The sequence below is a fragment of the Trachemys scripta genome, chromosome 15 (assembly GCF_013100865.1).
Source record: "Trachemys scripta elegans isolate TJP31775 chromosome 15, CAS_Tse_1.0, whole genome shotgun sequence".
In the NCBI taxonomy this organism is placed as follows: Eukaryota; Metazoa; Chordata; order Testudines; family Emydidae; genus Trachemys; species Trachemys scripta.
Genome location: NC_048312.1, coordinates 13,432,007 through 13,452,371, shown reverse-complemented (window position 1 = coordinate 13,452,371; position 20,365 = coordinate 13,432,007). Strand labels below are relative to the sequence as shown.

The 20,365-nt window shown below is 46.8% G+C and overlaps 1 protein-coding gene across 2 annotated transcripts in view; it reads right to left on the bottom strand.

Moving 5' to 3' along the window:
- The window catches only part of ULK1 (unc-51 like autophagy activating kinase 1), a 101,720-nt gene that overhangs the window by 19,115 nt on the left and 62,240 nt on the right, over positions 1-20,365 (bottom strand). Inside the window, exons 12-18 of one of the 2 annotated variants that reach the window (XM_034790941.1) lie at positions 15,291-15,379; positions 13,121-13,283; positions 11,721-11,781; positions 9,963-10,052; positions 5,799-5,924; positions 1,840-1,991; positions 412-495 (exon numbers count right to left, since the gene is read on the bottom strand). In XM_034790941.1, the coding sequence (XP_034646832.1) occupies positions 412-495; positions 1,840-1,991; positions 5,799-5,924; positions 9,963-10,052; positions 11,721-11,781; positions 13,121-13,283; positions 15,291-15,379 (765 nt within the window). The remainder of the gene's footprint in view (positions 1-411; positions 496-1,839; positions 1,992-5,798; positions 5,925-9,962; positions 10,053-11,720; positions 11,782-13,120; positions 13,284-15,290; positions 15,380-20,365) is intronic. The other variant, XM_034790942.1, reaches the window with a different exon arrangement.

Sequence of the window (20,365 nt, the reverse complement as noted above, 5' to 3'; positions counted from 1 at the left end):
TGGGATACTGCACATTGTCAGAGCTATCTGGCCCAGCACTTCGCAAGGCAGATTTAGGAGAACGCGGGGGTAGGGAAGAGGAGGACTTCCACTGGGATTCCACACCGCACAAACCCGTGACTTCCACAACACAAGCAAGAGTTTGTGTCATGTGCCACCCACGAGCACCATTTAAACATGTTAATTTCATGCCATCGTGGTATAAGGACAGCAACAGCTGGGGAGTGGCGGGGGGAGGAGCCAATGGGTAAGGATTTTCTTCTCATCACATTTCCTGTCTGAGCCAAGCATCAGAGAAGGATAATATGGTACCCAAAGCCCTTTAGAGAGCACATTTCTGATGTGTCCGGCCCCTTATTCTTGTGAGGGAGGCAGAAAGGGAAGAGGAAGATAAACACAATATGGACATACCAGGCATGGGGATCCTGCTTCTCATGTCTGCTCCAGGCGGGGAGAAGAAAACAGTCTGACCGGGCTGCTCGGGAATCGTTCCAACTTTAAGGGGAACACAATCAAAAGGTTTACTCAGTATTAGGTTTTCCCAGATGATGCCGCAACCACATTAGATATGTAAATTTCACCGCAGACCCATCTGAGAGCAAGAAGCACTTAGACAGTTCCCTCTTTCCTTCTCCTCACTCGGTGTAGGATAAAAGGACTGAAAAGCTCCAGGGAAAGTGTGAGAAAGGAGTCAGAGTTTTAGGAAGCGTGATCAAAAGCTCATCCTAACAGACTGGGGTCTAATTAGAGAAATCAAACAGCAAACATTGGCTCCCCACCTATATGAGTCCTGTAAACGTTGGATCGGAGACTTCAGAGATGTAAAGGATCTAGTAAAACCCAAATCCGCCCCTTTACCTAGTTCTCCATATCACAACACATGCAGAACAGAGCTAATCTTATCCCCAAACGCCCTGACCTTGAATCGCCCTGTAGTGTCTAGGTCAGGTTATCTGACACCGATGCTACCCCTGGGGATTCCACTGACCTTGCCAAAGTAATGGCCCCACTGAAGTCAACAAGAGTTTTGTCACTGACTTGAGTGAGACATACCTTGTTCATTAATCAGTAACGACACTAAACACTGATAAGCCCGAATGTATAATGATTGGGATGGGGACCCAACTCTCTGGGGTAAAATTCATTTTAACTGAAATCTGCACCCGGAAAAGATTCTGGATTCCCAAGACACACAACTGGGGCCAGATTTTCTAAAGAGCTCAAAAGCCGGCAGGTCCCATTGAGAACAAGGGGGAAATCCACCCTCCCCTTCCCCTGATAGCAATGGGAGCTGCCGAGTTCTTTTGAAAATCTGGTCCTTCTTTCTTTCGTTTCTTTGCCCTTGTCCCTCATTCGGAGTAAGGCTGCTGCAGGACAACAGACCAAACAAGGACTCAGTGCAGCGGCTGAATGTCAATTCTTTTCATAAGCAAGCCCTGAGCGAAGATCCACTGTTCACTCCACCCTGGGAAAGGCTGATTGGCAGGGCCCAAGGAAGCAGCTGAAGTCTTTCATTCCGGACTCATCTGTCTTGCTTTCACACGTAACATGAACATTCTGATTTGCATGAGGCCTTTCACCACAGGACTGCAAGGGGTTTCTCAAGCATTAAGCAAACCTCACGTCTCATGCAGCAGATGGATATTATTATCCCCATATTACAGATGGGAAAATTGAGGTACACACACTTGTCAGGCAAGTCAGTGCCCGGACCAGGGATACAACCCAACAATCCCCACTCCCTACTGTAACCATTAGGCCATCTTCCTTTTCTAGGGAAATGAGTGCCCAATTCTGCGATGGTAGCAACATGCCAGGCTCTGCTGGCTGGCACCTTACCTTGCGGGGATGGTGTGTAAGGCTTAGCACCGCCGAAGGAGAACCGTCTGGGGGATGGCACAGCTCCATGCTCTCCAGAGAAAGGAGGGGAAGCACCGATTTTAGCAAACCCAAGAGGGCTTGTACTGCTTGATCTTCGGACTGCGCCAGACCTTATTGGAAACAGCAATAATGCACAGGTTATTCAAGACACCACTAAAGAGGGGCAAGGAAAACAACATCACCGGCCATTTGAGCTCCCCCAGCTACTTTCCACTGAGCCAAATCTTCATTAATGGTTTATTATTTGTTCTGCAGTAGTGCCTAGGACTAGGCCCCCACTGTGCTGTGTGCCATACAAACAGAACAAGGAGCTTACAATGCAAGCTGGAAAAAAAGACTACAGTTAGCTTAGTTATAAAAGGGAAATCGGGGTTCTCATCATTTTTAGTCTCTCTCACACACACACACACACACACACACACGTACGTGTATTTACAGCACCCCCTTGGAAGCCAGAGACTCAGATCTTTCATGTTACCAGTTTGTTTTAATAACTATCAAAAACGCCCAATGATTTGTTATCCTAGCTGTTGCCTATCAATGCTGGGTTGCAGTCTTTTAATTAGATAGCTTCATAGGCACGCACAGCATTGTACAATAGGTGAGCTGTGCCAAATGAGTTACTGCCACAGAGAGCTTTGAGTCAAGTCAGGAATGGGTACAAAGCAACACAGAGCGGTGCGCGGCCATTACAACGGGAATGACTACAGAGGAATTTTTTTTAGGCTCAGATTTTCAAAAGAGTCCGAGCTACTAACTCCCTTAAGCTCCCTTGAAAAACCTCAGCCTTAAAGAGTAAAAATTACACTGATCTATCCTCCTAAAGTATTGCCCATATCCTGCCAACAAATAGAAAAGGAAACAGAGTACAGTGGATCCATGAAAACCTTGATCCTTTAAAGAGACAGGAATACTGTTTTTGGTATCTCACACTATGTTTTCTTTCCAGGAAAAATAATTATAATTTCTCTCACTCACTCTCTCACATACTCACGTCTTTTTACCAGGCCAACCTCCTTCACCAAGATTCCCTTCTGCAGCCATTGGGCATGGCACTCAGACTCCCAAATAACAAAAACAAAACAAAAAAACCCTTTTCTCACATGAATGCCTATTTTCATTCTCAGTCAACTCTTGCAAAAAATTTTATTTTCAATCAATCATTTCCAAAAATGTGTGATGGTCGCAACCCACAGGTGGCTTTTTTGGAAAGGGATCGGTGAGTGATTTGAAAGAACTACTCAGCTCAATGCATCATACTATCAGGAATACACACTATACTTTCTCTCCTTTGTAAGATTAAGGTGCAGGAATGCAGGCATATGTAATCTGATGGCATAAAGATTCTATTGGTGGGAATCTACATTTTACTCGTGAATGATGAAGCCAAGAGGAAGCTATCCAGGTCATATCAAATAAATGCCATTACATTCTTTAAGCAACGCCATTATATATTTGATTATGCCACCTGCTTTACAGGAACGATGCTTTAATGGAACAAGATTTAAATATTTATTGGTACATTCCTGGATCTCAAACTGAGTATAAAAATACTCTAAAAACACTTTTCTGTAAGTGAGGATGTTCCGAATTTATAGGTCTGGTATCTTCCAACTGACCTGGGCTTGAAATAAAATTATGTATTACACCCTCCCCTCCCCAAAAAATTATGTATTGCACACAAACACGAAAGAAGAGGCTAACACAGAGAAAAGATTTTTTAGATCCTTCAATGGGATGCAGAAAGCATTTGTATTCCATATGATTTATTAGGTATCCAATCTCAATAATATCATTGGTTCAGGACTGAACGCTGTCTGTCCTGAACTTGCTTCAGCATAACTTTAAAGGGGCTAGTCTATCTTTGGACCATAAAAAGGAAACAGTTTAAAAATGACCGCTGCTTGAAACTGCTCAGAGACATGGAACATTAGAAGCAGGCCTGTGAGAGAGATGGAATTAGCAGAGAACAGGTGAGGTGGCCACAGATAAATGCAAATTACCACATGGCTATCAGTACCACATGTCACATCTGGACACAAACAAACTGCACACACTATGTACATACCTGCCAGTCACACTGCCAAATTATCTCGTTAACTGATAAAACTTTTAGTCTGTCTGCATCACGTGGTCCTAGGTAATTTCGTAAAATGGTCAAATTTCCCCACCCCGAATACCTGGCATTCAACTTGCCCTGACTCCTGTGGGAACTGTGAGCAAGTAGCCGAGAGCCAAATTTGGGTCTAAAACTTTAAGACATTTGGTCAAATGACTGATAAGGAATGATGGTCACTGTCCTTCTAAGTATGTTTGATAGGCAACTAGAATCCCAACTACAGCTTTTAGCTTGATAAGGTTTTCCCTTTGATCTTGGAGGATGTGTACTGCACCTGCTAAGAGGAGGAAGAAACAAATTTGCTGAGCACAAGACCTCCTGGAGACAAGGATGGTGTTCTGCAGGAGGCCGATAATTTTTAGAAGATGCTCTGGGTTTTCTTTAGATACGTTAGTCTCATGGTCTAGACAGTATTTGGTCCTGCCATGCGGGCAGGGGACTGGACTCGATGACCTCTCGAGGTCCCTTCCAGTCCTAGAATCTATGAATCATTGCACTCATGCTGAATAAAGCAGCCGAACACGATACTTTAATCCCATATTGGTAGGCTATAGTTTGTAAATCTGAACCAGCAATTCCAGTCCCTGGTATCCATATCACAGGTGCACTCTCTATATCTGCAAATTTTCCAGATCCTTGACTTTGCAGGCAGCAAGGATTATTATGGGTGATGGTCAATTCTTTTCGCACGCTTAACTCCCAACAGCTGCAGCAAACTCTGCTCCAGGAACTATGGGGCATGTAAGACTAGAAAGGGATTTACCCAGAATGTAAGAATTTGTTCAAATAGCACTGGCACACCATGATCTGTTTGCTGATTCCCGATTAGGTCAGACTGACCTATAACGTCTCAGGTGTTATCAGCCTTTGCAAAACAGGTTGAGGCCTCTTGGCAGACCAGTCTGACAGGAATATCAAACCCCAGCTGAAAGCTAACCCTAATGAATGTAAACATAAAAGAAACTCACCTTGGCAATAAGTCATATTTCTGCTGAGACTTGGTTCTTTGCTTGCTGCTTACACGCTGCGACTTGTCAATAATTTGAACATATTCCACCTTTGGTACATGGGCTTTCTTTAAGGTCTCATGTTTCTTGTATGGCTCTCCTTTCAGTTGGCCTTTGACTGGGAGTGCCATGGTTAAGCCACAGGACAAGTCTGTAAGACTAACGTGTGTGGGGGGCAATCTCAACAGACAGACGCCAAGTGCTCCTCAGAGGTGTGATCCATTTATGCAGTATGCAAAGCATCACTCTCATGGTCCAAGACTAATATCCGGTTCATCCTGATTGGTTCCCCAATGTGCGCTCTACCTCACAGGCCTGAATTGCTCATGCACTAATTACGTTGCATCATCACATTAACATGGAAGTGTCACATAGGACACATCGCTTTGTGGTGTGACTAAGTGTGTGAACAGATTTTTATAAAAATGAGTTTCAATCTATTTTCAGTAGTTTGACCAAAAATGTCTAAGTTTTAGCCATTTTCCCAATAAAAGACCATTTTCCCTTGGATGTTCCATCAGAGAGACTGATCTGACAGTGGGGAAGGGACGTATGCTGTCACAAATAGATTCTATTACTGGTGTCAAAATGCCACAAACATAATGTTAGCACACGGCATGCTGGGCTGCCCACCTACTGCCAGGGAAGGGGCCCGCAATACAGGAAATTGTGTACAGGGATGGAGACGGACCAGACTGTAAAACCTTCTTATGACATATACAGTGCAGATCTGAAGACTCCTGCAATGAGCAGGAGGTGGCATTACCTTCTCCCCGCACCTCTGCACTTACTGTGGCAAAGCGTGTTGATTGGGAGACTGTAGGTTCTGTTCGATCCGCCGGTAGTTGTGGATTTGCGTTGGGACCGGGATGGGGACAGAGTGCTCGTACTTGCTGCTGGAAAACTGGCCTTGCCGGCTGTCAAGTTCAAAGAGAAATAAAGACTCTTGTGAGGACACAGCGTTTGATGACGTAATCTGATTTATCAGCGTGCTTAAGCGACTCTCTGCAGGGCAACATCCACCTCACTCCTCCCCTCAGGTTGTGAGTTTGTAGACGGGAATTCAAAGCCATTAAAGGAAGGGCCACCTCAACCTCCAAAAACCACTCAAGTCTCCTTCCTCAGGGTGATTCTCGCCCACAGACTGTGTTAGACACACGATGCACCACACCCGCCAGGAAAATTAGATCTCAGCTATTTCAAGCTGCAACCAGCCTACTTTCCAGCAGCCTTAGATCCACGGCCAAGGAGCACATCACTGAACAAAGGCTAAACGGCCATTGCTACACTGGCGAAGAGTCATTTGTTGCCCAAAGCTACTTGTGATTCATGCAGCGTCATCGCCGAAGAGACAGCATCTCCACGAGTCTCAGCATTCCAAGGCAGGCACACAACCCTTGGACTACGAGCGTGTCTGCAAGCGAACTAAGTGTGGGGAGGGCGACCTACTGGAGAGGAAATTATACAGGGCCTCTTTGCTATACACTGTGGGCAGAATTCCCATTGAGATCAAGAGGAGTTGAGTGTTTTAGACTCATCCTGCAAACGACAGACTGCTTTCTGGTTAAGTCCGAACAGCCTACTCGGCTCAGGCTCCAATACCTATCCCCTTCAGCTGGCAGTTTTCTCCATTACTCTTTGCCTGCATACTATACTGCACAAAACCATGAAAACGCACCACTGTGTGATTCAACTAAGTAGCTTCCTAAAACCCTTAGGTCTTCAGGGAATTCCAGGATTGATTGACATGGCAGAGTCACTCACAGCAGCCAACCCCAAATAGGTAGCTGTTGCACAGTTATAGGAAGATCTTATCAGCGATGGAGGTTTCTGTAGTCTTCTCTTCGTCAGTCTGGGACACAGAAATCATTGCGCTTAGGGAATCTGGGTCCCCCTCTTAGAGGCTAAACGGCCAACAGGTCTACTGGTACATAACCCAGAGCAGAAATGCTTCACACATGCAGAAGAAGAAACATAAACAAAGAAGTAAAGAGAGAGACTAGAGCTGCTGTCTTATAGAGCTGCCAAAAGAAAAGACCCAAAGCGCTTTTTGCAAAGGCCAGCTATACTCTGCAGTTGCTGGTGACAATGTTTGGCGATGCCTATATGCTGTAGCTTACTGGTAGATTTCCAGGACATGGTCCATAGCCCATGAAGAAGTCACTCACCACTGGGGCAGCACCAGTGGGCTGAAAAAGACCCTCTCGCACAACAGGAAGACATAGAAATGACCAGCTTTTCCTCTTCTCCTCCTTAACATCTACAGTTTGCTAATTCTATGCAGTTCTAGCTTCTGTTCTGTGTGTTCATATTTTCTCCAAACTCCCAAGGATGTCAGCGCAAATGCTCCAGAAACAGAGCAACTACAGAATCAAGACAATCACTTCAGAGCCTGGTTTTCAGAGATGCTGAGCCCTCACGCATCCCAATCAAGTCTATGGGAACTACTGCTTCGCATCTCGGAATAATCAGGCTAGGAATGTCCCATAAGCTCAGCCCCATAAGAACAAGCTAGTGCGTGTGCATGCAAAAAGAGTGGGGAAAAACCAGGAATGATGACATAGATTTAAGGTCCAGGCTATCAAGGAGTTTGTCAGCAGAACAGTGAGACCTTAGTAAGGGGAATTTACTGGGCATATCATATGGATATATGGGTACAATAAGATATAAATTGAACAGTGATTTGGCTAAGATATCTGGGAGCTAACAGAGCAGTGTGTGGGGACAACACCTGAAGTTTTAAGGGATAAAGGAGGGACTCTTCACCTTGCACATTGCCTGACTGACTGAACTTCTAACCCAGGCCTGCATCTTTCAAAGAAGAGAAGTTACTGAGTAAAAGAGTGGCCTCATATAAGAGCTACTGTACATCAAGTCCCACTGCCAGCCAACTTTCCATACTGCATGTATTCTGTAAACGAGGAGATCAAATTTAGATGACCTGTAGGGAACTTACCAATTGGTCCAGACAACAAATAGCTGGTAACTAAACCTGAGCCTAGTACGCATTAGACATTGGAAATATCTGGAGGTCTTTCAACCCACAGCGGTCCAGAAATTCTCAGAGCCCAACAGATCAAGAAGGAAAGAGAGTTCAGCTAATTACTTGTAACTAAAAGTGCTCAGAAAGTGGCATTAAACCCATCACTATGAGACATATCCAAAGACGTATATAGACACAATTTTAGGATACATCTTCAATGGGGAAGTGATTGAAAAAAAGCCTAGCAGTTAATATGGGTTAACCCTGGTCAGGTGACATTCTGGTTAACATTCAGGAGCGTACTTCCAGAAAGCACACTGACATCTGGAGGCAAACACTCCACTACCAGCTAATCTCAAACAGCCTTTGCTATCTGTCCCATTTGGGCTGCGTCCAGCACCGCAGGGAGGGGCAGGAGAGGGAGGTGAAATGCTGATTGCAAGACAAGAGGCACAGACAAAGGGAGCGCTCCAGCCTGCTAAGAAGCGGTGCCAAAGGGAGAGTGAAAAGCCCGTGTTGCCTCCTGCTGCCAATGACACGCAGCGAAGCACTGAAGACCTGCGCAACAGCTCGAGTACGGTGAAGACACCTTGCAGGGACCAGCTCAGAAGCACCCTCAGGGGGTGGCTGAGGCCCCCACATACTCCATTTTGTTGGGCTGGAGTCCTACATTACAATGGTCTCTTCCCCTTCCTGGGAGGGTAGAAGGCTTCTCTTTGGAGTCTCTGTAGAAGCAGGGTTTGGGATCCGTTCCACACAGGCTATTGGGAATGAATGTGTGGGAGTGGGGTAGTGACATGTTAGACCCTCATGTAACTAGAAGTGATTTTCCACCTTCCACGCCGATGGGACTCGGGCATCCTGATTTGGTGGAGAGAGGGGCAGGGCGAAAAGTGAGCCAGCATTTGCAATGACCTTCCGTGCGTTTCCACCCACCGCTCTTTAGAGCGAGCCCGAATCCTCTAATGAACACTGATCCCATGGCTGCACACGAATCCGTTAAAGAACAAGCTGTTAAAAAGCTTAGCAAGTGACGGCATGAGAAGCCTCATGCAGTTAAACTCTGAGCCATGGTACGTGCCTGCCAATTAGTCCGATCATGTCAGCAAGGCTTTGAGCTGTATTTCTTCCCTGTGTTTATACGGGTTTAAGCAATGGCACGTAATTGTGGGTTCTTTCTGGGTGAGGAGCATTTTCACAACACAAGGCTGGGACTTCTTTAGCGTTTTAAGTTTTTTCAGGGTGAATTTCCCCACTTGTAAGAGGTGCCCGGTCGACAGGCTCAGACACGCAAGTCATCTCTGTACTCAGAGAGTGGAGGCAGTGCGAGATTCCTTATGCCAACGGACCACCTTGAAGGGTGGATAACCCACCCTACAAAAACCATGGTGATATTGGAAAAGTCCCAGCCAAAGCAGTGCTTTTGGGTTCCGGTGACGGTCGCCACTTTGGCTGGCACGCTGGGGATTGAACTAGGGCTCTGCGGTGCTAACAGTGTGAACAGCTACAGCTTGAGCTAAAGAGCCAGGTTCTCTAGTTGTACCACTCGTAGTCTCTGTGGGCTGGGCACAGCGGGGGAGTCTCACCAGTGGGTTACACGAGCACTCAGTCTCACGCCTTTGTAGTAGTAGTAGAGCTCTGGATGGGGGCTGAGGGCGCTCCTTGGTCTCCAGGGCACAGGGGGTTCACTCCAGCTCAGATTCCTTCTCCCCTTGCCCTTCTCGGGAGGAGGGAATGCCGTTGAGGAGTTCAGGCTCCACACCCAGGACTGGGCTGAACCCGAAGCTGCAGAGTTTTTTTTTAAATTGTTGTTGTAACTGCTGCCCTTGAACTCAAGGCCAAGCCTCACCGGGAGGTTCTGACCCCACCCCCAAATTAACATGGGTGGAAAGAGGCCTTGATTTCAGCAGGAGTTAGATCAAGGCCTAACACTTGGTTTTGGGGTGAACGATCTCACCAGCTTCCCTCTTACCCTGCCGGGCTGGGAGAAGTGCTGTACGGGGGCGAAGGGGATGGCGTCCTTGCCTGGCTCTCCACACCTGCCGAAGTCACCAGGGAGCTCCTGGAAAGGAAGAGAGAGGAGCCGTTCTGTTAGAGCCTAAGGGTACATCTATACTTACCTCCGGGTCTGGCGGTAAGCAATCGATCCCAGATCAATCCCGGAAGTGCTCGCTGTCGACGCCGGTACTCCTGCTCTGCGAGAGGAGTACGCGGAGTTGACGGGGGAGCCTGCCTGCCACGTGTGGACCCGCGGTAAGTTCGAACTAAGATAGTTCGACTTCAGCTACGTGAATAGCTGAATAACGTAGCTGAAGTTGCGTCTCTTCGTTCGAAGTGGGGGGTTAGTGTGGACCACCCCTAAGACGCAACAGCACTTCCCTGCTCCTTACCGCTCCCCGCAGCTTTTCCACCCAAGGCTTCATGTTGTTTTCACATGTGACTGAATGTAAGATAACTGCGTCTCTGCACAGCCTGTGGGAAGCAATCCATTCCCCTCGCCACTGTTCTGCCCTTGCCGGGGGCCTTAATGGGGAGTGGACATGTCATTTCTGCCCAGTTTAAAAGAGCCCTAGCGTAAATGAGAATTGGGTCCTCAGAGTCTTTTTTTTTTTTAAAAGAGTAATTGGAGGCTGGTTTTAACCACTCTTCCTTCTCCCTCAGCTCTGTCCCAAGAAACCCAATGAAATTGCAACCCCATTATCAGGAAGGCTGTGAATTTGGTTGAGCGTAGACTGAGGTTAGATTAAATCAATAACAGAAAGATAGTAACAGCAGCATCTGCTGCAAACCCACTGCATTATTCATCAGTCTAGTAATAGATTGTCAGCCGTTATCCCTTATGCAGCCCCTTGCATACACGGATCTCAAAATGCTTTGCAAAGGTGTATGGATACCAACCCTCCCCCATTTTACAACTAGTATAACCAAGCCATCGGGAGGTTAAGGGACTTGCTCAAGATCACCCAGGAAGCCAGTGGCAAAGTCTAGAAGACAGCACAGGTCTCCTGACTCCCAGGCCTGCAGAGTGGATAGGACACAACACCACCTTCTCAAGACAAAGTTGAGGGACTGTGGACAAGTTTTCTTCGGATAAAGACTTTTCCCTCCCTCCCCAGTGTCTCTAGAAAAAAAATGCTCCCTGGCAGAGGGGTACAGAAGGGAAGGGTCCGGGTTCTTCCTATTACTGACCTCATCATGGATTCTAGTGCTACAGCGAGTCTGCAGCAAGACTTTGCATATGGGCAGGAGAAAAGGGTTTGGGAACTTTGTCTGGCAGATGGAAAAGCGGCTTGCCAGCAAGCTGGGCTGGGTTCCAACCCAAACCTCTTCCAGTGAATGCTGGCATACTGCTGGGAATGGAATCAGAGAGCACTGCAGTTCCCCGGTCTCCCTGTTCTCTCTCTACGAGTCACTAAAATTCCCCATCCCAAAGGCCAAGAAAATTGTAAGGATCTCTCTATGCTAAAAATACAGCCCATGTCTGGGAACCCCATTACAACACAGCTCCAGGCTGCTGTATAGGCAGGCCCTTCACATTGTTCCTTAAGGAGACTCTATGGTGCAAACAGGAAGCAAGTTGCAACAAGGTCACTGATGGAGTCATCTTTGAAGCAAAGATAGGGCCTCAAATAGAGTTAAGTGAGCAAAATCCCTTCTCCATCTCCCCAAGCCCAGCAGAGTCTGTACCAGACGCTGACCATTCTAATTCTTAACAGGCTAATGCTCTTACTCGCTGTACATCAGGCTGTCCTGGACGGGTTTCCCTCCTGCTGCCTCAGCAGTTATATCACCTGTGTGTCAAGAAAGTGAAGAAATGGATTAGATCTTGGTCACGTCCTTAAAAGCTTTTATATGTTCAGAGTGACTGATTTTAATCTCCTGCTTCTCCAAGACCAAGAGGAACTTGGATACCAAGCAGCTTTTAAGATCCCCGTTTCACTGAACCGGTGCAGTCAGCAGCTGGTTTCATTCTGATCCCCACAGCCTCAGGCTTTGACGGGTTTGGTTTGAAAGGAGGTATTTTTGGAAAGGGGCAGAGACTCGACATAGACACGCATCCCTTGGTGCAAGCCGTTAGCTGCTTTGCAAACGCAGTGGCATGCTTTGCACGTAGGGCTCAAACACATCTATGCCCCAAGTGGCAAAATTCCAATCTGACCATGTGAGGTGGCAGCTGGATACACAGAAGAGCTCACCCCTGCCAAACCCTCAAAATGCTGGAAACGTGAACAGTGTCAGACATTACGACCCGGCTCCCACTGCTGTTATTGGGAAGAGTAAAAGCAACGCTGAGTTCTTTTCTCACAGTCTAATTACATGCACCGACACACACTGCAGAGCCCAATCTCCCTTCCAAGCCTACAGGAAAGTCCAAATGTTTGCAAGAGTGATGAGCAACCGAGGGCCTCATTCCCAATTCAGCAAAGAACCATAAGCACATGCTTAACTGTAAGAATGTTCTTCAGTGCTCTGCTGAACAGGCATTGACTTAAGCACATGCTTAGGTGCGTTACTGAATGGGGGTCCTCTTCTTTATGTACGTGTGTTTATATGAACACACTTACTGTTACGTGCACGAACTTTGTGAGCAGTGCGCGCACACACACACACACACACACACACACACACACACACACACAGAATAAGAGACGTTTTATGACAGAATTTTTAAAAAGGCCAACTTTCTGAGTAAACAAAGAAATAATTTGTTGCTGGGACTTTTTGAACTATAAAATCCAGCCTCCGGGTACAATCCTGTGCTGCAATATGAAATTGATGGCCTGAGATTGGATGGAACGAGAACAGTTTCTGGGCAAGCACCACATTCACCTGTGAGCCTACATTGCTTCTCCCCCACTTGGGTTTTCAGTTCTCATGCTCAAGTCAGATCCAAGTCCTGAAAGATTCCTTATTCTCAAACCCTTTCTTTGAAGCTATCTAGTTACAGAATGTACTACAAAGCAATCAGCATGCCAGATGTTTCCTCAGTCTGGGGAACCAAAACATTCCCACTTTACAGTCAAAATGTACAGCTCTATCAGTGTTGTGGCTTTCCAGAAGCGGTCCTCAATGTACAAACAGCCTCATTTCTGCGCTGTCTCTAAACACACTACAAACAGCATGGCTTACTTGAGAACTGTGCTGGGACCATAACAAAGTCATCAGTGTCACAGGAGGAATTCTTGCTGCTGCTTTCAGCGGAGTCCTTAGACCCATGCAGAAAACCAGGGGAATCCTGGGCAGGAGATACCAGAGCCTTCTCCCGCAGCTGCTGCATCTCTCCTAAGGACTGCTTAAAGCAAAGAAAACAAACACGGGCTTTAATACAGCTAGTTCATCATTCTGCTAGATTCTCTAAATTAAATTGTGCGAAGCCAGAGCCAAAATTCTGCTGATAAATGGGGGCTACCAACTCGCCACAAACAGATGCTTCCTTTCCTGAGTGCGAAAGGACAGTATCTTTCAAAGCTAAACCCAAGTCAGAAGAGTGCCTCTTTTGATCATCAAAACATGGCACTGGTCCATCAAATGCACCCCAGATAAGAAGAGTTTCTCTGAGGTAGACACCACTCTTTGCTTAGACTTTCCTCATGGATAAACCACCAATACCCCACAGAAGGAATACAAGGAGAACTAGGAAGAGATGCGGGAGGAGGGGGCGGGGAGGGGGTTAGTTTTGTTGCTGGTACGCGGCTGCTCACTCCACAGCAGTAGCTGGATTTGGCGAATGTTTATAGAATGTAGGGTCATCTGCGAGGCACTGATCTGTGCAAATATATTTCACTGGGACTGGGATGCAATGAGTGGGGGGTGAAGCCTGGGGAGCAGGGCTTGTGGGAATAAAGAACAGCTCCCAGTGGTCAGTCAATACCAAATGGTCCTTTCAGTGGCAGGACAGGCTCCAGGGAGAGTTGCATCATACCTTCCCCTCAGCCAGAAGGGACGAGTGCCATGACATCGACACTTTAAGGATGGGAACGGGGAAACGTGAGTGGTTCAGAAGGATCCCTTCTGCCATCCCTTAGGGAGGAAGCATATCGACCACGTCTGGGTCCCTAGACCAAGGCCAGCATACGAAACCTCTCGCTAGCACAATGGCTTGACAGGGAGTTTGTACCACTTTCCTGCTGCTCAAGCCAGAGAGCAGGCTAGGAGAGACTGCCACAATGTTCTCTAACCAAGTGTGACATGAGTTCTAGAGTTCTCATGACCTAGGCCAGCCCCACCTCTCCAGAGAAGAGGGGTGACAATTGCAGGAGGGAGAGAAATGAATAAGACTCTTGCTCCCAGTGACCCAACCCGGTGAGGTCCAAAGGATATGGAGAGCAAAGGGCCCCTCTTCCAGATCACCCTGCACATCAGAGCTCCTGGGTTAGCTTAGGGCAGGGGTTCCCAACATTTCCCATACCAGGAATGTGCTCCCCACCCCACCCCCATCATAATCTCATAACACCTGCTCACAACACCATTTGAGGCGTGTAACCTGCACATTCAGAGCCCTTGGTCCAGGGACGTTAGGAAGAACAAAATACCTAATAGGAAAGCAATCTTACAAAGAAGGAACAAGAAGAGTCATAACCATTTCCCTCTTCCCCCACCCCACCAATATTCCTCTGCACAAAGAAGTTCAAAAGGCAACTTTCACCGACAGTCTCTGATATCCACTCGGGGAGCTGGGGGAATGTCACTTTGCTGGCAGGTTAATATTCAGCCCTTCAGAGGAAAGTTTTAGTGGTTAAGTAACCGGGGGTGCAGGGGAAGAGAGACACAGACGTCAGTTCAGATCCACTCTCCTGATCCCACCCGACTGTGGCAGGTTTGGGTCTGAGCAGACGGCTTTGGTGAACGTGCGTCTGGGCAGGTTCACCTTGCAAAAGAAGGTGGATTGTGCTGTCAAACTTGGCTCGAGGGCAGAGAGCTGGCAGCCAGCGCTAGATGCTGAATTAATGACTTGTTCTGGTTCTTAGGAGTCTTACAGCTCTACTGACACCAGCTGGTGTCATTAATGCAAGCCTCGCTCACTCTAGGCTCTTTGCATAATAGATAAAGACAAACTGAAGCACTCCTCGTGGAGAGGGAAAGTCACTTAGGACCCCAACCCAGGTCATACTGCATAGGAGCTTGCAACAGGCACAGACTGAATTACTAAGGTGTTACAATCTTCAGCAACTTCAGGCAGTAAAAGCAAAGGACCTATTTCAGATGATCCAATGAGAAGGCGAAGCAGAAAGGGATAAGACAGTCAAGGCACTGCCAGGAATGTGAACAAAACCCCCATACATCTGCGGGTTGTACTTACGGGAGGTGAGGCCAGGTGGGAAGTGGAAGAGCTGCTGGAGGAACTACCAGAGCCTGAGCTTGGATAAGAAGGCATTGGCACAGAAGCCGCTGGGAACAGAAAGAAATTGTTAAAACGTTCTGACCAGCCAACAATGCAATGATTGAAAAGGCTTTTCTAGTCTTCTTTCCCATCAGGTTTGTCTCGTATACCAGATGGTGCCATTTAACGGAGGGAAAACCAACATTTGGTCCAGTTTAAATGAGAAAAACTTGCCTCCCCCACACGACCATTTGACAGGTTATCTTTATTAGGGTACCCTTGCAGTACCATCTTAGCTCCGAATGTCCTTACTGGTCAGCTCTAAGTCAGACCGTTCCCAGTAACCTGGGAGATGTTTTGGTATTTTAATGGTTTACCTGGAGCCAGAAGATAGTAATTTCACTTCTCTTCTCTCCCACCTGCACTGTCAGAAAATTACAGTCTTGCCTTAGTTTTATTAATCCACAGGACTGGGCATACTGACTTCATGTACACCGTGTAGGGCACGGGTAGTCAATAGGCAGACCGGGGCTCAAATCCATACCGCCAGACACTTTTGAACGGACCCCAAAATCATTTTATTTACTTATTATCATCATCATTGTTATGCTTTTTTAAAATTATTTTCTCCAGAGTCTGGACCTTGACTATATCTTCAGCAAGAAATCTGGACCTTGATAAAAAATAATTGACTACCCCGATGGGATAATTATGGAGAAGAAAGCTTTCTTCTCCAAGTAAAACTGCTTCATGGCTAACGATGTTAAAATATTACAGTGAAGGACTTATGTTTATTCTAACAGCCAGGTAACCTTCATTTCTTTAACCCTTAGGACAATGTTCAGTGATTGTGTGTGTGCATGGGTGGTAGGGGAAGAGATGGTCTATTGGCAAGAAGAGCTGGGTTGGGATCCTTTGGGCTGTTGACAGGGCAGAAATTAAAATGGTTCCCATCATACACGTCTCCTTTTACTCTGGCCTGCCTGTAACTCCCCCGCCCCAGCTTATACCAGTAAGAAGTGTCTCCATGATCGAGGTTGGGAGTGAGGATCAAAGTGAGGGAGCAAGAGCTGAAGGAGGTGTCCCAAGAAAAGGTAGGAGGGCTTCCTCAGTAGCCAGAGATAAAGGGAGGATACTACAAAGAAAGCAGAATCATTGACAGGGGGCAAAGGAGAGGAGAGAGATGGGCCTCCCGTCCCTTGTATTGGAACCCCAAGGATGTTGTCTATTCATCCTCAGGGTTCTAAGTGTTAAGCCCATACACCAGGACATCTCTGTGGGAGGAAAGCTTCCTTTTCTGCAACTCCCATGTCTATTCCGAGGGAGGGTTTGACTGCACCCCCAGTAGGCCGTGTTGTTATAACACGCTGCCCTGCCGCTGTTGAGAAAGAAAAGTATCCCCAAAATGGGAATTCTGGAAGGAAGGTCAGAGGCTTGGGGTGCTCAGTTAAATATCAAATACCCAGAATGCATTTCCACCTCCCAGATCTTATAGCTTGGCTGGCTCTCGCGCCCTATGCTTGAGGAACAAACCAAAAAGTCTGGGTGAACTCACATGTAGGTGGAGAGCCCAATCCCATGCAGCACTTCCTTTGAAATCACTGGGATTCCTACATGTAGACAGCTTGCAGGTCAGTCCCAACCGCCTTCTCAAAATCTTGGAAAACAAGAAGCCTGAAAGAATCTCCCCAGATTTAGCCTGCAAACTGTGACAGGAAGTACAAAAACGGCAGTTGCCAAATCTGCACAAAGAAACTGGGAACCCTCCTCACCTCTTAGCAGAGGCCTCAAAGATGAATACTGTAGTGAGGTCTCCCACTACCAAGATTTCATTGTTTTTACAAAATATACTGCACCGTGTACTGTACACTGACTGCCGTATCTGCTTTACTGTTTATTTTTCCCTTGGATGATCATTTTAACTATTTGGGAACTTGGCTGAATTTGGGGCTTCTCCATCTATTTTTGTCTATTTTCACTGGACAGGTGTTTCATAAATCTAAGGGCAGGAAGAAAGACTTTTCCACCATGTAGCTGAATTCAAACTAAATTACAGCTGCTAAAGTAAATGAACAAAATGCATTTTTGGATGCAACCTCCTTGATTGTTATTTTATTATTTCATGCCGGGCCCCACACTGACTTCATTGCAAGATCGGAAGGCTAACTCACAAGAACTGGTCATCTACAACAGGGGCTTTCAGTCTCTGTGAATTAGTCAGGTTCCACTGTAATTATATATGAGTCCCCCTTTACCCAAAAAAGGCACAATCGGGTAATGACAGCAATACACAACCGCTTGAAAGAAATGCGCTTAGTTTTCTGCCCTCAAGGCATTCACTCTTAGTTTGAAATTTCAAAGGAATAAACTTTTTGGAACATGATGTTTTCACCTGGAATGTGGGCAGAAAGATAGTAACACGAATTATGTTCCCCACCCCAAATCCTAAAATTGCCAGGCATCATGGTAACAAAGAAATTAGCTCTCGTAATTATCTTCTCCAGCTTGTTCCAACAATGGAGTTATGGATGGTAGCAGCATCAATATTCTCAGGCCAACAGATTCCAAAATGGAGCACGGCCCAAAGGGGCAGTTTTGCTCCGAGAAGCAAGTAGGTGCAGCCCCGCATGGTTCTTAAGTGTAGGACCGAGGCCTATGCAAAAGCAGTTGCAACCACTAGGGTGCCATGATTTCCAGCAGAAACTTTATTTTGCCAGGGGCTTTATAAATTGTCTTGAAAGGTCATTTGGGGCTGAAAAGTGGTGTAAAAAGTCTCCATCTGGCATCCACTTGTCATATAAGCCAGCTGGATAGAATTTTGTAAACAGCTGTAGCTCTCTTGTTTTGTTATTGTTGTTTTTTAACTGCTGAAGAGTCAGCATCAATTCCTGATGAGGCAATATTTTGGAGGTTGCAAGGTACAGAAGCAAAATATGAAGTAAGTAAAAATTCCCCTTTAAACCTCTGAGTTTCAGAAAATACCATATTTGAAATGTAGCTATTGTAACATATGCAGGTAGTTAGATTTACAGATGATTTTGCTGTTTTTTGCTTTATGAGTGTGCACTGTAAGATCGGAAAGTTGGTATCAGAGCCATAGGTCAAGCGTACTAATCTGAACATATTGTTCCAGACATTGAACCAGCTCACCAGTATAATGTATCACATTAATGCATAATATTTGCTCATGCTACCTGGCATCTCTCTTGCATGCCAGGTTCAAAGAGACATCAAGTTATACATTAGTCATAAACAGGGGGAAAATGAGATGACATTATAGACTCACAAACTTTAAGGTCATAAGGGACCATCATGACCATCTAGTTTGGCCTCTATCACATTGCAGGCCACAGAACCTCACCCACCCAACCCCTGATTAGACCCCTAGCCTCTGACCGAGTTACTGAAGTCCTGAAATCATGGTTTAAAGACTTCAAATTACAGAGAATTCACCATTTACATTAGTTTAAATCTGCAAGTGACCCATGTCCCATGCTGCAGAGGAAGGCGAAAAACCGCCAGGGTCCCTGCTAATCTGACCTGGGGGAAAATTCCTTCCCAACCCCAAATATGGTGATCAGTATACATCTCACTTAACGCAATTGTATTTACTGGTCACAATAGCCTTAATTATGCTTCCTCGTGCTTGGTTACGATAATGCACTGTAACCAATATCACACGCCTATCCAAGGCCCTACAGCATCTATCTACAGACAAATGACATTCTTACTAGAAGGGTGTATTTTAGGATTTTATTAATATTTTTACACTTATAAGATACATCTCTCATCGCAGAGTTAAATAAATAACAAAGACACACAACACAAGTTAATGAAACCCCAAAGCCACCACTCAGGCTAAAGCCAGTAGCAAGTAGATAGCTCTTGCAGCATGCCCTGAAGGCCAACAGGCTTGGGGCCCTTGTCTCACCATGGAGGAGGATGGATGTGGGAGGGAAATATACCCAAAACTGTAGAGGATAGGCCATTAGATGGTTTCAGGAGGCCTGGGTTGCATTCCTAGCTCTGCTGCAGTCTGCCATGTGGCCCTGGGCAAATCACCTCGCCTACACAGGGCTGTTTCCTCTCCCACCCTTTGTCTGTCTTAGCTGGGTAAACTGTGAGCCCTTTAGGGCAGTGACTGTCTAAGTGTATGTCTCTAAGCGCTGCGCCTCTCACAATAGGGCCTTGATCTCAGTTGATGCCTCTGCCTCAGGGGTGGCCAACCTGTGGCTCCGGAGCCACGTGCGGCTCTTCAGAAGTTAATATGCGGCTCCTTGTCTAGGCACCGACTCCAGGGCTGGAGCTACAGGCACCAACTTTCCAATGTGCCAGGGGGTGATCACTGCTCAACCCCTGGCTCTGCCACAGGCCCTGCCCTCACTCCACCCCTTCCCACCCCCCCTCCTCTGAGCCTGCTGTGCCTTCGCTCCTCCCCACCGCCGAGCCTCCTGCACGCCACGAAACAGCTGATCGGGAAGGGAGGGAAGGGAGGGGGAGATGCTGATCAGCGGGGCTGCTGGTGGGTGGGAAGTGCTGAGAGCGGGGTGGGGGAGCTAATGGGGGGCTGCTGACGTATTACTGTGGCTCTTTGGCAATGTACATTGGTAAATTCCGGCTCCTTCTCAGACTCAGGTTGGCCACCCCTGCTCTACCTGATACCCCAATACAAATATTTAATAACAATAATTGTTACTTGGAAACAAACTGGAAGCCAGAGCAGGTTATGGGCTACAGGTGTTCTAAATTCTTCGACAGAAATGCCAGAGACCCAATGCCAGGGGGCTTCATCCCTGAGCAAGTCAAAGTGTAACTGTGCTAGGCACGGACCTCGCGTTAAACTGCATGGATCACAAGGGAGACCCCTGTCAGATGATGTCCTGCATGCTTCAGACGAGACTTCAAATGACAGCAATATTATACCCTGTGCCCCTGGCCTCGCAAGTTGGCTCTTCCTGCCTTATCTCCCCTATGCAGGTATCAAAAGGACCCAAGTTCCCACAGCTAACTCCCCTCATCTCAGCTCTTAGCAGTCCAAGTCACACTCCCCATGA